Consider the following 18,258-nt stretch of genomic DNA (forward strand, 5'->3'; position numbering starts at 1 on the left):
ATTACTGCAGCCATTCCTTTTTTCCCTGGCTTTCTTTTATAGTCTTTGGACAAATAGCCACTTTTCCCACAGTTGTAACAATTACTGGTCTCTCTGACCTCCCAAGGCCTTCCTGTAAGTTGGGTAGAAGCTAAAGGCTTTTTTACTCCTACCTTTCTGTCTACCAGCTTCTTAAAGTTCTTAAATTCTAGAACAGCCTTTCTTATTCTCCCCTCTCCTGCATTTTCCCTTTCAATATCTCTGACTTTTGTGCTACCTATAGTTCTAAGATAGTTCAATTGCCTTTTCATTAATATGATATAAAGTACTTGTAGAAAGTGTTCTAAAATTAATTCCTCTACCACTCTTTCCTTGCTTACTTTATCTGGCCTCCACCATTTCCTGCTAGGTCTTGCCCACAATTCATGAACCCCTTCATGCTTGTCTTAGGTGCAATTTCTAAGCTCCACCTATAGGGAGTGACATCGTATCTGTATAGGATTATCCCTTTGACATGAGAGTAATCCACTACTTCTCTTGCTGGAAGACTACTATAAGGTTGTCAAAGCCTTTCCCTGTTAAACATGGGGCTGGTCACTCATTCACTTTCAGACCACTTAAAGAGGTAGCCACTCTTTCAAACATGGCTAAATAGACTTCTATGTGTTTTTTCTCTGTCAACTTGAGGATTTTAATGTCTTTGAGACCACCTCCACTCTCTGTAGACTTTATATACTTTAGAACTGAGTGTGCCTCTTCTAGTGACTGTATCCCTTTAAGAAGGTCTATCAGCCTCCTAATCTCTTTTTTTTTGCCTCTCTTCCACTCCCTTCCCATTCCAGTCCATCTTTCCTTTCTTTCTCCCTCTAAAGCATCTCCTTTTTAAATGAATCCCAGCCTTTCCTTATCAGTTCTATGATATTGGCCCTAGTATCTCTGGCCAGTCCCATTTCAGGCTGGTCTACCATTTGCTTTGGCTTTACAACAGGTCTAGAGTGGATACCTGTCTCTGCCAAAGTAGTAGCTTCTAAGGGAGAATCTGTGCTTTCTGTCTTTTCCATGCTTATTTGGTATAGGCTCTGGTAAGAGGAGGCTTGGTTTCTGCAGTCAGGGTGTTGGTTAATTCTTGCAAAGTTTGAGCAGAGGAAGGGCCAATACTTTTACCTTTGCAGCCTCCTTTTTAGCCAAAGTTTATTTTTTTCATGGAAGTGTTTAGAACCCCTAGAGTCTAAGCCACCTCCACTTGTGGGCTTACCACCTTGTGTTAATATCCCACTTTTTATGAATATCCTACCTTTCTTATGGATATCCCATTGCTACAACCCACATTATCACAGGTTCTTTTACCTATACCCAAGTTAGTGGGCTCCAAAATCCAAGAGGCAATACAGCCACACAGGCACCCGGTAACATACACACAAGTATTCAAAGTCTAGTTCTCATTGCTCACTACTCCATTCTCTCCCCTTCTACTACACCTCCTCCTACCATTCCAGTTACTACCCCAGGTCCCATTGCTGGAGAGAAGTAGCTTTTTTCTATCTGTGTTGCTTCACAAACAAACACCTCCTTCCCTCTCTCCCAAATACTGGGAACTGCCTCTGCTCAGCTTTTATAATCAGCAGTTGCTGAGCTGGAAGAGGGCTTAAAGAGACAGGGCTACAGCAGCACAGCTTCTGGCCATTTTGTAGGCAGCCTGTTGTCTCACAAATGTTGATGCTCAAGTGGGATATAAACCATATCAAGAATGAGAGGGTTGCAACCCCCATAAAGACTTTTGCCATCTTGACTTTCCATTATCATAGTTTGCAGACATCTGTGCATTCCTTCATTTTGATGTGAATTTGATGCCTAGTTAAAATACAACAGTCTGGGCATCAGATTCCCCACAAATAAGATCATTTGTGATGCACCATAATGTGAAATGCTATCTGTGAATGCTGACAGAAGAATCCCCCCACAACCAAAATATTTGTTGTACTGCAGTTAAGGTATGTGGGAAGGTATGGTGGTGAAGTACCAAGAAGAGTTGTCTCAGCCTGAAAAGGGACATTTTTTAGTATTTAGTATTTATTTGATTTGTCAGTTGCTTACAAGATACAGGTATAAGAATAAACATAGTTTTGAATACATGAGATAGATACTTATAAGAAAAATAAAAAGAAACAATAGGACAGGGACGGTAGGCATGACTGGTGTGCTTATGTGTTCCTGGGCTGCTGTAGAAAATTGACTTAGAATGATGACAGAAATGAGTTAATTTTAGTGTTGATTCAGTTTCTTCCTTTAAATGAGTTTTAGCAGAATGGCCTGAATTTAACCAGCTTTAAAGTTCTTAGCAATCATTAAGAAAACTGTTTTAATCTATATGCCTTTCCTTGGTCGAGCATTTTTACAGTAGAAATAAAAAGTGTTAAGAGGAAGTACAAATGGTCACAGATTGCTAATAACTGAATTGGGTTCTAGCAGAGAAATACCTTCATCTTACGCCAAAAACAGAGTTAGCTTGAGAGATCAGTAAAATGATCCACTGGGAGGAAAAGTGAAGAAGGAAAATTTCTTCCCCTTTTATCATAATACTGTACAAGAGCTTGAGATCATCTCCTAGAATTATTCCAGACATCCTCTGCCAAAAATTAATGGTTTAATAAGTTACTTGAGTAACTATATACATCTGTTCCTCCCCTATTGGCTGAACAAAATGCCAGGCTGGTATTTCTTATATTCATTCTCTCATGCATAGAAAATCCTCCCACGGTGTCATCACTTTGCATACATAAGATCAAACCATCTCAATCTGTTTTTTCCTACGTCCATGTATGCCTACATATATAAGTTTGTACATGCTTTGAAAATTGATCGAAAAGCGCTTCAGATTTTGTACTACAGGAGACCGTGAGAGGTTAAAAAAGTCAAGATGCCATCTGTGACCACACAATGGCCCACTCTTTTTTTTACATATTTCATGTATATGACATATGTAAAAAGGGGCTGGGCTACTATCCTGATTTTTTTAATGCTCCTGCTCCATGTAAATCTGAACGTAGCGTCTTTCTTTTTATTAGGAAAGCATCTTTATTCCTTTGAATTCTCAGTCATCCTCAGAAATAAAATGTTGGATGGTCACAGCATGATGAGATGGAACAATATTCATCTTCTAAAAAACAAAACAACCCACAAATGATTTGTGACATGTTAAAGAATGGCGGTTACAGGATCCATGTTTCTTCTGCATATCTAAGTGTTTTGTGGTTGGCCACATCCACCCTGGCATCCACTTCTGAACATGCAAGCCTTCCAAGAGAATCCACCAAGGGGGGATGTTAATTTGGCAGCTGTGACTGTGGAATTAAACTCCACCTACTTTTTGTATGTGTGCAACACATAAAAAAGCAGACATTTAATCACACGACTATTGTCATCTTGTTGCTTTTAACCTCTCTGAAGATGCCCCTTAGCCACTACCCACGCACTGTAACCCGGACAACTTCAGAAGATTCCCTACAATAAACTTGTAAAAGACCAAATGTTTTTGCCAGCCTAAAAATTTGGGACTCTCTACTATAAATAGGGTAATAAGGAAACAATCTTATGTAAACTTACCCTGCTGCCTCCTGCTACATTTTTTCCATTAGTTAAAGCTATTACTATTCTTAGAAAACTATGTATTTCTTATGTAATGCTAAAATGTTTTAGTCTTGATATAAAACTAAAGTGTACATCCTAATGCAACTTATGGCTCATAAAGTCTTAGATGTAGTCCCACAGACTCCCAAAGGTTGTCTAAATCAGAGGGGGGGCGGGAAACTAAATGAATAATTGGTGAGGAATCCTATTAGTTATACTGAATTTAGTTTTAATTTTGCTCACACTGACTCTTCTATGGATTGCAGCCCCTAGCACTTCACCCACAGGCCAGTTACAGCCTTGATGTGGAAAAAGTGATGCTACAAACAGAATAGATTTCAAGGGGTTTTGGGCAATGCTCAGATAAAATCCATAGAAGTCAAATAAAATGAAGCAAGAAGTACAGCTAAAAGCAATAGTATCTAAAGTATGTAGCTCAAAAAAAGAAAAGAAAAATGCCATGAGATCTATCCAAGGTGCTTTTCCAGATAGTAGAAGTCTGGTGATTCTGAATTCTCCAAACTGTGGTTAGTGGTGATGATGTGATAAACAATTAGGTCACTTAACTGTCATAAAACTTTACTTGAGCATTAACCTTGTTCTCGAAAGAGAGTGTATGAAAGTGGAATGGACTGCCTCAGGAAGTCGCAAGATCATCTTCACTGGATGGTATGGGGATGTCTAATGCTCTGTACTGAAGAGGAAAGAGGAAAGGAGGTTAGCTTCTTGTCCATTCACACAGAACATGCTCTTGTTTAGCTCTGGCAATAGAAATTCTGGCAGCAAATTCTCAGCCATGGTCCAGTAGCAGATCATATATTTGACTTCTATGGATTTACATCTAAAAGCTCTCAGGCTTAGTCTTTGGCACCTCCATATAGGACAGTGCAAGAATTCTACCTGGAATCCAGCCCGTCCATATGGAGTACAAAAATTGATGGGCCATAAATCTGACTCTGTTTTATAAGGCAGCTTCTGTGTTTCTGTTTGAATTGACTGTCTGCCAACCTTAAAATGGTTGAATCTATTCCTCTATCACTCACTCTTCTGTTTACCTTGCAGATATAGATGAATGTGCACTCTCACTGCACAGCTGCATTAGGGGAACAACATGCATTAACATCGGAGGAAGCTTTCAGTGTGTCAAGCCAGAGTGTCCCCAGACTGCTGGAAATGTCAGCTATGTGAAAACATCTCCCTTGTAAGTAACATCACCCTCCCACCAAAAAGCCCTGGTGGCGCAGTGGTTAGAATGAGGCATTACAGGCAAACTCTACTCATAGCCAGCAGTTCAATTGTGACAAGCTTGAGGTTGACTCAGATTTCCATCCTTTTGAGGTCAGTAAAATGAGGAGCCAGACTGCTGAGGAAAATATGCTTACATTTGTAAACCAGTCAGAGAGTGCTGTAAAGCACAATGGAACGGTATATAAGTCTCAGTGCTATTGCTATTGCTATAATGAGAAATGAGTTTTCTCCAACATGGTGCCTTTCAGATGAGTTAGATTACAACTCCAGTTGTTCTCAACCACTGAGAAGAAAGAACGTGGGAAGAGTGCTTCCACAGCAGAAATCTGCATTAAGCTGTTTACTAAAAAGTGTATATTTTCTGTAAAAACTAGCTACCATTATAAAAACACAACTATCATATACCCTTCTCTTGTTAATTCAAAATACCATTATTAAGAAGTGGCTTTTAAATGGTGACTAGCTGCTTAAAGTTTCTCCATTGGTTGACTTCTGACTGAAGATTTAGCATGAAACTGGCATCATTTATAATTTCCAATGTGATTTCATTACCTCATAGCAGGGGTGGGATTCTACCAGTTCACACCTATTCTCTAGAAACGGTAGTTAACATTCTAAGCAGTTCGGAGAACCGGTTGTTAGAAGAAATTACTAGTCTAATCCTGTAAGGAAGGCAGGAAGGAAACATTCTGGTGTTGCTTACGGAAACTACCTCTCCGTTAAGCCTTATTACATTCTTGGAAGGACTAGACTTCCTGTCTCAGGAACTTCTCTGGATTTTTTTTCCCCTCCTTTGCTGGTACTTTGCTTGTGTGGAGTGACCATTCAAAGTTACAATGGCATTGAAAAAAGTGACTTATGACTGTTTTTCACACTTACGACTGCTGCAGCATCCCCACAGTCATGAGGCCAGGCGAGGAGATGCGTGGCACGATGTGAGTGATGTTGAGTTGGCCATGCCCAGCCAATAACATGACCACCAAGCTACGTCCACCAACTAAGCCACACCCACAGAACAGGTTGTTAAAAAATTTGAATCCCACCCCAGCCTCATAGGTGTGTAATTATGAGGTCTGTAGATACATTTGGCATTTTTAAAGTGTCACAAAGCAGTTCTCATGCATACGCAGGTAGTAAGAAAAGACTGCTATTTATCGCACTTTTAAAAGATATTATTTGAATTTCACTTTCAGCAACTCTTCTGAGATTTGTCAGGGCTACAGTTCCTTGAATTAAAAGCCAATTCATTTCTTTTGAAATAGCTCATTAGAGGTGCTTTCTTTGATTATTATTCTGTTCATGCTCCTAGGGAAAAATCTATTAGTGATTATGAATTTTAAAAAATAATTAAATGAAGTAAAATAACATATAGGTTTTGGTTGGAGTATTAAATAGGAGAGAAATAATTAAAGCAGGAGCTTTCCCAGTCATCAGCCAAACTTATGTTATACACTCAGCATTGACCAATTAATTCAGGAATATAGCAGTCACAATTAATAATTACTCCATCATTTTAAAAGAAAGAAGAATGAATGTATGGCTGAATCTCCATGCACTGCCTCACCACACGGACATTCATTCCCTGCACTACAATGATGACCTCTGTTTGTCAGCTGTGTTCTTCAATAACACAAAAAACACAGTAAAGAGGAAATCATTATTGGTCAGGAAATCCATAGTGATTATGGATTCTGAAATGCCTTGTAAAGCTAAGTTCAAAATCAATAACTTGATGGTGAAGCTTTTTTGCTTGTTTGATCATAGACCAGAAAAATTTGCAACTTGTATCTTGGATTATTCAGTATAAATATATTCCCTGTGGTCAGTAAGATTATTTGTTATGTCTTCTTTGATATGTGACCAAAATACATCATTCCTTAATGAGTCATCCAGGCCAAGTGGAGAAAATGCAGCTTTGTTTAAGTTTTGACAGCATCTTTGCTACAAACCAGCTAATGTGAAATACATTTAAGTTTCATTGATTTTGGTGAGAGAGCTAACCTTATGATTCAACCTTGCTTTAGCATCAACTGGGTTTAAAATAACTTCATTTTCTTCTTTTACTTTAATACATCTGGATAAATCATTGCTATCTTTAAAAAAAATCTGTGTTATTAGACCAGAAATAAAATTGTTCATGGAACAAGAATTCAAATTGAATGTAATATTGGGGAGGTTGTATTAGATTATTTTGGACCATTTTATTCTGATCTACTGAAAGAAATCTATCTTTTAAATGGAGCCAGAAAAGAAGACAAATGTTAGAGAGATGTACAGCACCCCAGCAACCATACTTCATACTTCCTCCAAATTTAGAACTACTACACAAAAGAGATTATTGAAAGAATTTTTCTGCCCCCACTGCTGTATTCTTAGTGAAATTAGACAGTTTCCTAAAAATATTTAGAGTGGGGAGGAGATTGTCTTCCTTTCAGATAAATACAAATGTTTATCCAGTCACTGGTACCCATGGATCCATAAAAGAAGGGCATAATCATATGTTCAAATTCTACCCAAATATACCTTTTTTATTCCTATCTCAATATTTTAATCTGGTATTGCTGCCATTCCACAGATGGAAATAGTTTTGCACACATAAATTCCTCTGCTAGATTGGAAAACCTGTAAACAATGCCTGCTTTTATGTCTGTTAATCCAAAAATATAACATCTGGCACAAGTATATTCCCTATTTACAAAGATCCACATAAAGAAGACTGTGTTTCTGTTTTGATAATAAAGGGAAATATTATCCCCATTTTTTTCTAATGACTAGCTAAATGCTATGCTTGGTTATAATGTAAGACCTTTTGATACATCCATGTATTATAAAACTTTCTGTTCCCCAAATGTATCTCAAAAAGAACATGAAAGCTCTCGAGTGCTACAGAACTCACCAACAAAAAAAGTTATATGAAAAGGAAGGGATAAGGAAGAAGTTAAAATTGTAATACTTGAACTTTCCTACCACTTTTTTATTTCTCACTGTCCATTTGGGTGATTCTAATAAAGGCATAAGACGGGTGTCGGTAACCCAGAGCCACATGCACATTATCTCTCTGGTGTGGCTCCCTGTCAGATGATCCCACCACTGGCTGGCTCCACCCTTTGCCCTCCCTTCCCAGTAACTCCTCACCTGGCCTGAGAAAGTAAGGGCAACTGCGGGAGATAGTGCCCCTATACTTGCCTCATCTCTTGCTAGGTCTCATGGGTGCTTCTTCTGGCCCTTGTTAGTACTGGGTGCACCAACAGGGGGCGGAAGAAGCACCCGTGAGACCCAGCAACCAATGAGGTGCCAGAGAATCAGAATCCGAGAGAGAAAGAGAGAGAGAGAAAGAAAGAGAGAAAGAAAGAGAGAGACAAAGAGCAATAGACCTGTTTTCCACAGAAAAGAAAGCACCAGGAGCCACAGAACCTGGGTAGGCATGGCTGGCGGAGGGGGGTCATATGACTGGGTAGGAGTGTGTGATGAGTTGGCAACGCCCACACACGTTTTAAGGCTCCTGGCATTTTCTTTTCTGTGGGAAATGTGTCTAAATGGCTCTTTGAGAGTTTAAGGTTGCAGACCCCTGACATAAGAGAACCAGTTTTGATAGTGGTTAAGGCACTGGATTAGAAACCATGTGTTCTAGTTTTGCCTTTGATATAAAGCCAGTTGGGTGACCTTGGGCCAGTCACTCTCTCCACCCTAGGAAGAAGGCAGCAGCAAACTACTTCTGAAATCTTGCTAAAATAACTGCAGATAGTAGTCCAGGCAGAGACCAGGAATGAACAACGATTTGAAGGTTTTCTCCACTAAAAAAGTTCACAGTCAGTTTGGTGTAGTGGTTAAGGCGCCAAGCCCGAAACTGTGAGTTCTAATTCTGCTTTAGGTATGAAAACACTTGGGCTGGTGACCTTGGGCTGGTCATTCTTTCTTTGACCTAAAAAAAGAAGCAATGCAAATTACTTCCCATATGTCTATGGGAACTGAAAACGCTTCTTGGGTGAAAAACAAAACATTTTCAAGCTAAACAAAGAAAGTCCTGTTGAAAGCACCTTCAGGGCCCTTCCCAAATCTTGCAAGAAAACTGCAGGGATGTGTCCAGGCAGTCACCAGGAATCCAAACTAACTTAGGAATATTATTATCATCATCATCATCATTAATAATAATAATAATCGTACATTTTAGGAAGATACTTGGTTGATACCTAGGATGTTGGCAGCAACCCGTATCAACCATCAGTGCCAGTCAATGATATTTGTGATACATTATTAAATGTTCAGCTGAGTTTCATGTTTAATGAATAAAAGAGATAATAATAATATTAATAACAACAACAACCTAGTAAGCTGCTATTAGAAGCTCACACAGACTGACTACAAGCAACAGCATGACAAACTAGCAACAATGGAGCATTGGAAGATCTGTAAGAAATACCATTTGCCTGCAAGCAAGAACTAGTGGGACCATAAAATAGAGAAAGTCATATAAAATGAAAAAACTCTAGGACTTTAAACAGACAGGCGTCTGCCATATAACATCCCAGATTTAACAATTGTCCATAAGAAAGACAAAATAGTCCGGTTAGTGGACATGGCAGTAACTAGAGACAGCAAAATAGGTGGGTGGGCGGTGGGGGGGCGAACAGGAGAAGATATCAAATTACGAAGTCCTACAAGCAGAAATAGAACGACTGGCAAAAGTAAGCAAAGGTAGTGCCCATACTGATATGCACCTTAGCTGCAATCCCCAAACAACTGGAGCACCACTTGAACACCATTGTCATTGGCAAATCCATCATCAGTCAATTACAAAAGGCAGCCTTACTTGGAATGCCTTACATCCTGTGACAGCATCTGTAACACCATCGAGCATCCACATCTGCCTATCCCAGGTCCTTGAACAGGACAGGGAGACAAAAGTACCAAATCCAGTTTGAAAGGCAGATTGCGTGACAAACCATGATAATGATAATAGTAATGATTGATAATAATAATGGCATTATCAACGTATACATTTTGAATACTTCTTCTTAATCCTATTATCCTATTATTGTTTACTTTTCTTTCCTTCATAGTCAATGTGAACGGAATCCGTGTCCCATGAACAGCAGATCATGCCATCAAGCCCCCAAGACGATCTCCTTTCATTATCTCCCTCTGCCATCCGATCTCGCCACCCCCACTCCTCTCTTCCGCATGGCAACTGCTTCGGCCCCTGGACGGCCAGGTCCTGACAGCTTGCGGTTTGGGATTATAGGAGGAAACAGCCGAGGACATTTTGTGATGCAACGCTCGGACAGACAGACTGGAGAACTCATGCTGGTACAAAGGCTACAAGGGCCTCAGACCATAACAGTGGAGGTTGAGATGTCCGAGTATCTAGATCGCACTTTCCAAGCTAAACATGTTTCCAAAATTACCATCTTTGTATCAGTATATGAGTTTTAAAGGAGGTTGATTCAGCATGGGAGGAAAAACAATTTTACATCAGGAACTTTTCTTTGGTTTCACTATTGGCTCCATGTCAAAGACTCCAGAATTAAGAATGGCATCAAGCATGGCTTGGCTTTCTCACCCGAATTAACATCGTCCACTTCTTTTCAGCATTGCTGGCATGTAGTCTTTCTGCTTCTATCTTAACACATCTTTAGATGACCTGAAGCCCTTGAAAGAAGGGAAGAATAGCTGTGTAACCTATCTATCAATTATTGTTGCTCCAGCGACACTTTGTACCCCATCTAGCTTCAACCTGCCCTTTGTGAGCCAATGCAGCATATTGTAGATATAGATAGCCAGTCTTTAACAAGACTACCTGCATTCTAGAAGACTCTAAGAAAGGAGAATATAGGATCCCTCTGTGGACAATGTACCTAAGCAACAATATTATCATAGTGAGAGGGGTCGTTCCTATTTTGTAACATTGCTATATAATATTAAATGTTGATTTGCTTGGAAAACAGATGGATAAATCATGGAAGTAAATCTGATTTTTATCAGACTTCTTTTCTAATAACTGCATGTTGGACTAGAGCAGCATTTCTCAACCTTGGTAATTCTAAGATGTCTGAACTTCAATGTCTAAAGTTGTCCAGCCAACATCTTAAAGTTGTCCAGATTGTGAAATAGTGGACTAGGTTGCACATTTCCCTAACAGAAGTGTTGTACTTCAGGATCATGAAGCTTGGAAGAAATTCATATCTGCCACAAATTCAGTTTTGTATTCCAGAACTCAAATTGATAGTTTCTGTTTCTATCTCTGAAAGAACAACTTTCAGTAAAGTTGGGGAAAACTATTTTTCTGCCTGGATGATGTACTTCATTTAACGCCACTTAATATTACAGCATTACAAAAAGTAGTACAGTATTTTTTGTAATCTAGTAATATTGATTTAGCTTGAGTTTTACTTCATTTGTTAGCCAAGAAATTTAGCAGTATAAGAATGTGTTTGTGACTCTACCAGAAATATGATTCTGTTCTATTATAATGAAAATATTATTTCCTTTCAAATATTTTCTTTGGGCAAAGAAATGTAGGACAAAAGGCACTTATTAAATACATCTTTCTGTATTTTTCAATGAATGTTTTAGGGATTCTTTTTATCTTTAGATATATCTCTTGGAACTGGATCACAGAAACCTATCTATTTAGTCAAATTTGTCTTGTGTATTTAGTCTCCAGTCTGGCTTTTTTGTGCATAAATTAAAAAAAAGATTCTCCATAACTACCAATAACAACTTCAGTAAACTTTAGAAGTCTGTAAATATATAAAGTCATATAAATATATATCAGCTTTCAAGTTACAATTGAAATAGCAGGCTGCTGAAAATAAAATCACAACAGAGCTACCACTGAGAATTAGATAGGAAAGCAAATCTGGGCCAACAATACAAAAATGTTTAGTGATTGTTGTTAGTTCTAGCTGTTTTGTCTCCCTTCACTTCCTTTATGGAAGGCTATCTCAAGACATTTACATCACTGAAGCCTGAACTGGAAGCCCACAAAACCAAGGGAAACTCCCATAGATAGACCTGCCTATACACCATAAGTTTCCACAGAACAGTGATTCCCATCACAGTGCAAACCAAATCTTACAAAGGATCCACATTTCTTTTTAAGTGAATGGCTTAAGATAGTGAAGCTAGCTGATGTCCTACTACAAGTCAAATTCTGATACGATATGCATGTGTGTGAGTGTTTTTGTACATAAATCCTTGAACACAAAGATCTATTTCTGCTCCTTACCACAATTGAAAGGCAGATGTCCCAAGCCTCCGCTGTTCAAAACTGTCTGGATCTTCACATCCTAATCCTACTGCTTGCTTTGTTAGTTGTTACTGCCATCACTTGTCTTCCAGATGTATCTCACTTGGTATTTATCTTCCAGGTCTCTCATTTCTGGTATTTTAAAAAATTGACATGAGCAAGTTGAAATAATTTATATGGCTTTACTCCTGGGCCTATAGCATAGAAGAATTGAATATTCAGCCCTCTTTCCCCAATACCCAATAACTTTGGGAGATATGCCAATCCCACAGGAAAGCGAGAAAACAAAACAAAATGAAGCTATGAAAAACATATTTTCTAATTTTAAATGTGAAAATGCAAATATTAAGCATGGAAGAAGATAAATTACAAATCTGAACAGATCCCTGGCATACATCAACTTACAAATTAGTTTAAAAAGTTAATGAGGAAATTACAAAAAGCAACAACTCACTATGAGCAGACCACTAGGCACAGTCTGCCACAAATACTGCCTTTTCTTCAGGAATCTCTGATAAATTTCTAGAGAGATTTTAAGTTATTGTCACATTACAAGAAAGAAAGAGAAATATAATTTATATGAACATAGCCTGAGATTTGATGGAGAACTGCAAGGAAACACACAGTTCTATAATTGATTCAGAACTGCAAAGCATCATAGTAAACTGAGATTTTAAAAGATTAATGGACATTCCTGGATACTTTTTTTTTTTTGTAATTTCTACAAAATAGAAGTTCCCTGAAGCAAGTGTTCCTATGCTTTGATTATCTCCCAGTTTCTTGAAACTTCTAATGCATTAATCAGTGACTTCTGAGGAGACAGAAAAGCCTGCTCTTTTCCGCCTTTCCCTTCTGAGATTCTTCTGAATTTGATTTGATTTGAAAACAACCAACTCTTTTCTATGCCTGAAAGAGGAAGGGTCTTTCATGTCCAAGTCTGTACATGATAAAGAACAATATTTCATTTGTGGAAATGTGCATTGTCAGTCTACCATATAAACTACCGTGTTTCTCATATAATAAGGCCGGGTCATTTTTTTTTTTTCAGCCGCCCAAAAATGGCTAGGTTGTCTTTTTGGGGGTGACTTAATCCCCCCCCTTGCATCTTCGGGCGGGCAGGCGGCGACAGCTTGGATGTTGACCTTGGTGTAGGTGGGGCACTTTGTATTGGGGTCAACACAGGCAGCACCATATCCGGGTGTGCAACAAAAGTACTTCCTAACCAGGGTTGCCATCTGGCCGTTTTTCCGGCCAAATCTGAGAAATCTGGCCGTATAGAAATCTGTTTGGCCGTGAAAAAAATCATGTCTCTGGCCAAATATATTTGGCCGTATGAAAGTTGCTTGGCCGTGAAATCGAAATTTTGGCTGAATACCGGTTTTCAATACAATATATTCGCATGAAAATGACTGTCAGATCATCCTTGGGCCCCCCCGGAAGAAAAAGTTTATAAACAAGGGCCTCTGCCAGGCGTCGAGCATGTGACTTGGAAAGAAGGGGCGGGCAAGGGCGGAGGGAGCGAGAAGCGGTTGTGACAGTGCCAGCCCCTGGATTCTGCCCCCCTCGGCTCAAAAGGGGACCAATCAGTGCTGCGAGGCTGCTCCGCCCATGGTTTGTGACGTCCCCTCAACGGTCCTCCTCCTCCCCCCTCCCCCTCCAGGGGAGCGCGCGCGAGCTCGGTGCACTTCCTTGCTTGCGGGGCGGGGTCTTTTTCTCACCCCGCCCACTCCTTGAACGCTGAATGCAGAAGTGTTCTGGTTTGCTGTGGTGGGAGCCTAACAGCTGCTTTGCAGCAATGGAGCAACGGCGGGGGGGGGCTGCTCCTCTCTTTTTTTTTCCTCTGGGGTGCTTCTTTCCCCCTCAAGCCTTATTTCTAAATCTGTAACAACAGTTAAAAAACAGTAAAAACAGTTAAAAAAACAAAAAACAATATATCCTCATGTTATATTGCATAAAAAAATTTGGCAGGAAAATTTGGCCATGAGAGAAAATAATTTGGCCGAATTTGGCCGTATTTTGACTTGAGTTTGGCCACAGAGCCAAGCTGCGATTTGACAACCCTGTTCCTAATGGCAAGCCCCCCCCCCACCATTCCCCCCCATTTTGCATGTTTTAATATAGGCCTTAATTTGGGAGGAGGGGCTTAATTTCATTTCATGCCTATAAAACATGCTGGGACTTCCTATTGGGGGAGGCCATATTGTTGGAGAAACAGGGTATATTCCCAACACACGTTTTCTATTAAGGATTTCAATATCCTTCAAAAACCTTCTCTAAAGCAATAGTCCTTTCTCAGCTTCTCTCTTTTTCTCTGCCTCCTCATGTTTCTCATAGGGAAAGAAGTAATCATCTTTCTGGGCCGCTAGTGTCTCCTAATTCACACTCACTTCAAAGCTAGAATGGATCCAGTTTTCATTTAGTTGCATATTCATGTTTGCATGGTAGCAATTATACTCTAAGGATATTAGTCATGTTCAAATCAAATCCACTCTACCCTAGATATCAGCAAATAGATTTGGCTCACACGTTGTTCTTGGTCTTCATGTTTTGTTGGTTTGGATCAAGCATGTTGTATAAATCCAACTGAGGTTTATGCAATATATCTTGCTTAAGCAAAACATGATACTTAAATTAGCTCAAGCGCATTTTGCAGACGCCAAAGGCACAAAATACCAGTAAAATTCAGTGGCAGTTTATAATTTTCAGTCACATGATTTTGCAAGTATCATTTGAAATAAGCAGTAAATAAATGTTCTAACTCTTTTGGTGGTTTATACTGCACATATTAATCCAAACAAAATCTATTTTCTGCCATAGGAAACAGCATTTTTAAAGTACTTTTATTTTCCAAGGGTTGTGGAATTATAACATGGCAATTTTCAGCTTTAAAAAAATGTTATAATTCCACAACCCTTGGAAAATAAAAGTACTTTAAAAATGCTGTTTCCTATGGCAGAAAGTAGATTTTGTTTGAATTAAACTGTAACACAGTAATTACATTGCTAATCGAGTTGTTCATTCAAATGCACTTTAATCTCCTTGAATTCCTTAGTCATTGTGAAGCAATTATACAACTGTTTGTGAAATGAAAATGAAGAATTGGGCAACTACTATGCTTATTATACATTCATTCTCAGAAACAAACTATGAAAGAACATGGCATCCTTGGAATTTCAGGTCTTGAAAGTTTGAGGTTCTTTAAATTAGTAAATTTCTACCAGTATATTTGATTTTTTTAAAAAAATGTAGTTCATATCATATACATCAAATATTTTATCTTCTCTTCAGTTCTATGATGAGGTATCTTGTTAAAAGGGAAGCAAAGGTAGCCTTTGAACATTGCTCCATTTATGGAACCATACATTTTCAAGCAAATTCCATAAGCTATGGTGCTGGTTACCAGTTTGGCTAGTTTCAAAAAAGAGTTGGACCAATTCATGGAAGTCAAGGGAATCAATATCTATTTGATGGCAGTGTGATTATTTCTGAAAAACATCTGCTGGGAGACTAGCAGACCCCATTTGCAGTTGGTTGGCTACTGAGAACAGACTGCTGGACTAGATGGATTTGTTCAAGGAAGGAACTGCTTATTTCTTTTATTATAAGTGCAAAATAATTGACTTTTCTAAAGATTGTGGATTAAAAATCATATCTCATGATTCCCAGATGAGAATAGGCAGAAAAAATGTCCCCTTATATGTTCTCCAGCCACAGGTATCAATTTTCCTTAGTTCTTCTTTGTCATTTTCCATCTTCAGCCTTTCCAAAATTATCTTTCTAAGAAGAAAAGTGAAAAGTACATAATGATGCTCAGGGTTGGAAAGTTAGGTTTTATGAAGAAAGATATGTATCTGTTTACTCTGAAATTGTCTTCAAATATCTAAAGAACTCTCACTCAAAAAAGGGAGCAAATTTCTTTTCTGTCATTCCAAAGAACAGACAATAAGCCAATAATCCTTATTTATAAAGAATAAACAATAAAACTGTCAAGCAAAATTCCATCTGGAAGGACAAAATATCTACATTTATTATTTGGCTATTTTATTTTGCTATCTGTTGGATTTTATTTGTGTGTTCCTTTGAAAAGAATTCAGAAGAATAATAACTTCTATGTTTAGGCTTTATGTCTTTAAAAAGTCTAAATAAACCATTTATTCATTCTTCTGGAATGCTTGCTTAATATTTAGTTGTGGAATGTAATTTCAAAATTCACCAATTTATAGCAAAAGGCTACCACAGCAATCTATTTGTCATGATCCAACAGGGCCAGGTTATGCATGGAAAAACATTTCCATGCCAAATAATTTCATTGTAAGAATGGACTCCAGCAATGCATATCCATTACTAAACAATCATCCTTGAGCAAGTTAAGGATTCAGAAAAATTGAATCTAGGTATTTGTATTTTTTTTTCCCCCATCTATTCTGTGCATAGATTGCAAGTATTAGGGCTATGTAGCACTGTGGATGCAGTTCCAAAGAGGCGCTTTTAATGCACAAAAACATGAATGTAGCATCATTCTGCACTCTTAAGCAACGGTGTCTTTTTCTGAAATTACATGTTGTCCCTTCAGCTGCCACATCAAAAGATTTTGCCATCTAAACAGCTCAAAATATGTATTAAATTATCTGAGTCCAATGAATTTTTCTGGAAGTTTGAACCTCCAAGATACTATTAACCGCCTACATCCTATTCAATATTATATAAGTTGATTAAGAATATGTTTCTTAGATCAAGCACCGAGCCCACAATTTTCTCCTGTACAGAAGAATCAAGGATTTCCTTTATGGAGAAATAAAAATTTAAGATTACGGGCATATTGTTTGCTCTCTTCTGACTTCAGTGTAGTGGATCTCTTAAAGGAAGACTCTGCATTGTTGTTTAGTTTCTACAACATGAGTTGCCTTTTTGCTATCCTTGGTCCTGAAAAATTGCATAATGTACATTACTTACCACTGCTGACTCAAGCAACCCTCTTATAAGATCAGCCAGATATCTATCTATATAGACCCATAGTTGATTTTGACACTCAACTGGCTTTCTCTTTCAAAGAATTTTTCTCCCAGATTGCCTTTGCCTTTAGCAAGAAAGTGATTAAAAGGTGGTACTGGTGAGATTTTAGAAAACTTGTTCTCTGCCTTCGTTACACTAAAATTATGTGCTCCATTTTCTAGCATTTGTTCCTTGTTTCAATTATAAGTTGCTGAATTTGGTTAACTTAGGATGCTATCATATATGCATTATACTTCTTGTCACAGTACAGGTAGTCCTCAACTTATGACCACAATTGAGCCCAAAATTTCTGACAGTTGTTTTGCCCCATTTTATGACCTTTCTTGTTACAGCTGTTCAGTTAGTAACATGATTGTAAAGTGAATCTGGCTTCCCCATTGACTTTGCTTGTCAGAAGGTCACAAAACCATCACATGACCCCAGAATACTGGAAACATCATAAATACATGCCAGGTGCCAATAGAAGCATCAGTTGGGCTATGATTTGGGTAGTCTTGCTTATCAAAGTACAAATATTTATTTGGAGGTAATGGTAATTGCTTTAATGTCACAGTGATATACAAACATAGTGGGGGACAGTTTTGCTTTATAATCTTGCTAAGAAATAAAGCCCATCAGACCTTTTTGATGTCTGGAATGATAGAATCTTGCAATGAGAAGAGAATCTTTTGTGTAAGTTCCAGCCATTAGGTCCATGAGACAGACCCAAAAGTATGTTAACTAAAAAAAAACCTAGAGAATAACCTGCAGTAAAAGCTTCAACTGTCTCTTAACGAAATATATTTTTAGCTCAAATGCAAAATGCTACATCTAGCATTCCTTGGGTGATCTGCTTCTTCATTTCTGATTATTAATGTGACACAACATAAAAATAATCAGAGAGGCTGATGTGTCACCAGATTTTACAGTTTGCTAATCCTGAATTACTGTATCTCTCCATAGCAATTTGCAGGAAAGATTGTTCAATGAATACATAATTGACTGAACTCATATGGAAACATTGTCTGTTGAATGAATTTTAAATAACTAGGTTCATAAAAACATACTGAGCTTCAAACCATCATTTACAAATCACAATTTTATTATTTATTTATTTTATTTATTTTTATTTGTCAATTGCATACAAGATAATAGGTATAAAT

General features: G+C 38.2%; 1 protein-coding gene across 2 annotated transcripts in view; it reads left to right on the forward strand.

Annotated features, from left to right (window-relative positions):
* The window catches only part of FBLN7 (fibulin 7), a 29,450-nt gene extending 18,035 nt beyond the window's left edge, over positions 1-11,415 (forward strand). For both annotated transcript variants that reach the window (XM_026695926.2, XM_087931616.1), the window contains 2 exons: positions 4,669-4,807; positions 9,915-11,415. In XM_026695926.2, coding sequence (XP_026551711.1) covers positions 4,669-4,807; positions 9,915-10,287 — 512 coding nt within the window. In that variant the 3' untranslated portion in view covers positions 10,288-11,415. The remainder of the gene's footprint in view (positions 1-4,668; positions 4,808-9,914) is intronic.
* The last annotated feature ends 6,843 nt before the right edge of the window (positions 11,416-18,258 follow it).

The sequence above is a fragment of the Pseudonaja textilis genome, chromosome 1 (genome assembly GCF_049901715.1).
Source record: "Pseudonaja textilis isolate UNSWEBS1 chromosome 1, rPseTex1.2, whole genome shotgun sequence".
NCBI lineage: Eukaryota > Metazoa > Chordata > Lepidosauria > Squamata > Elapidae > Pseudonaja > Pseudonaja textilis.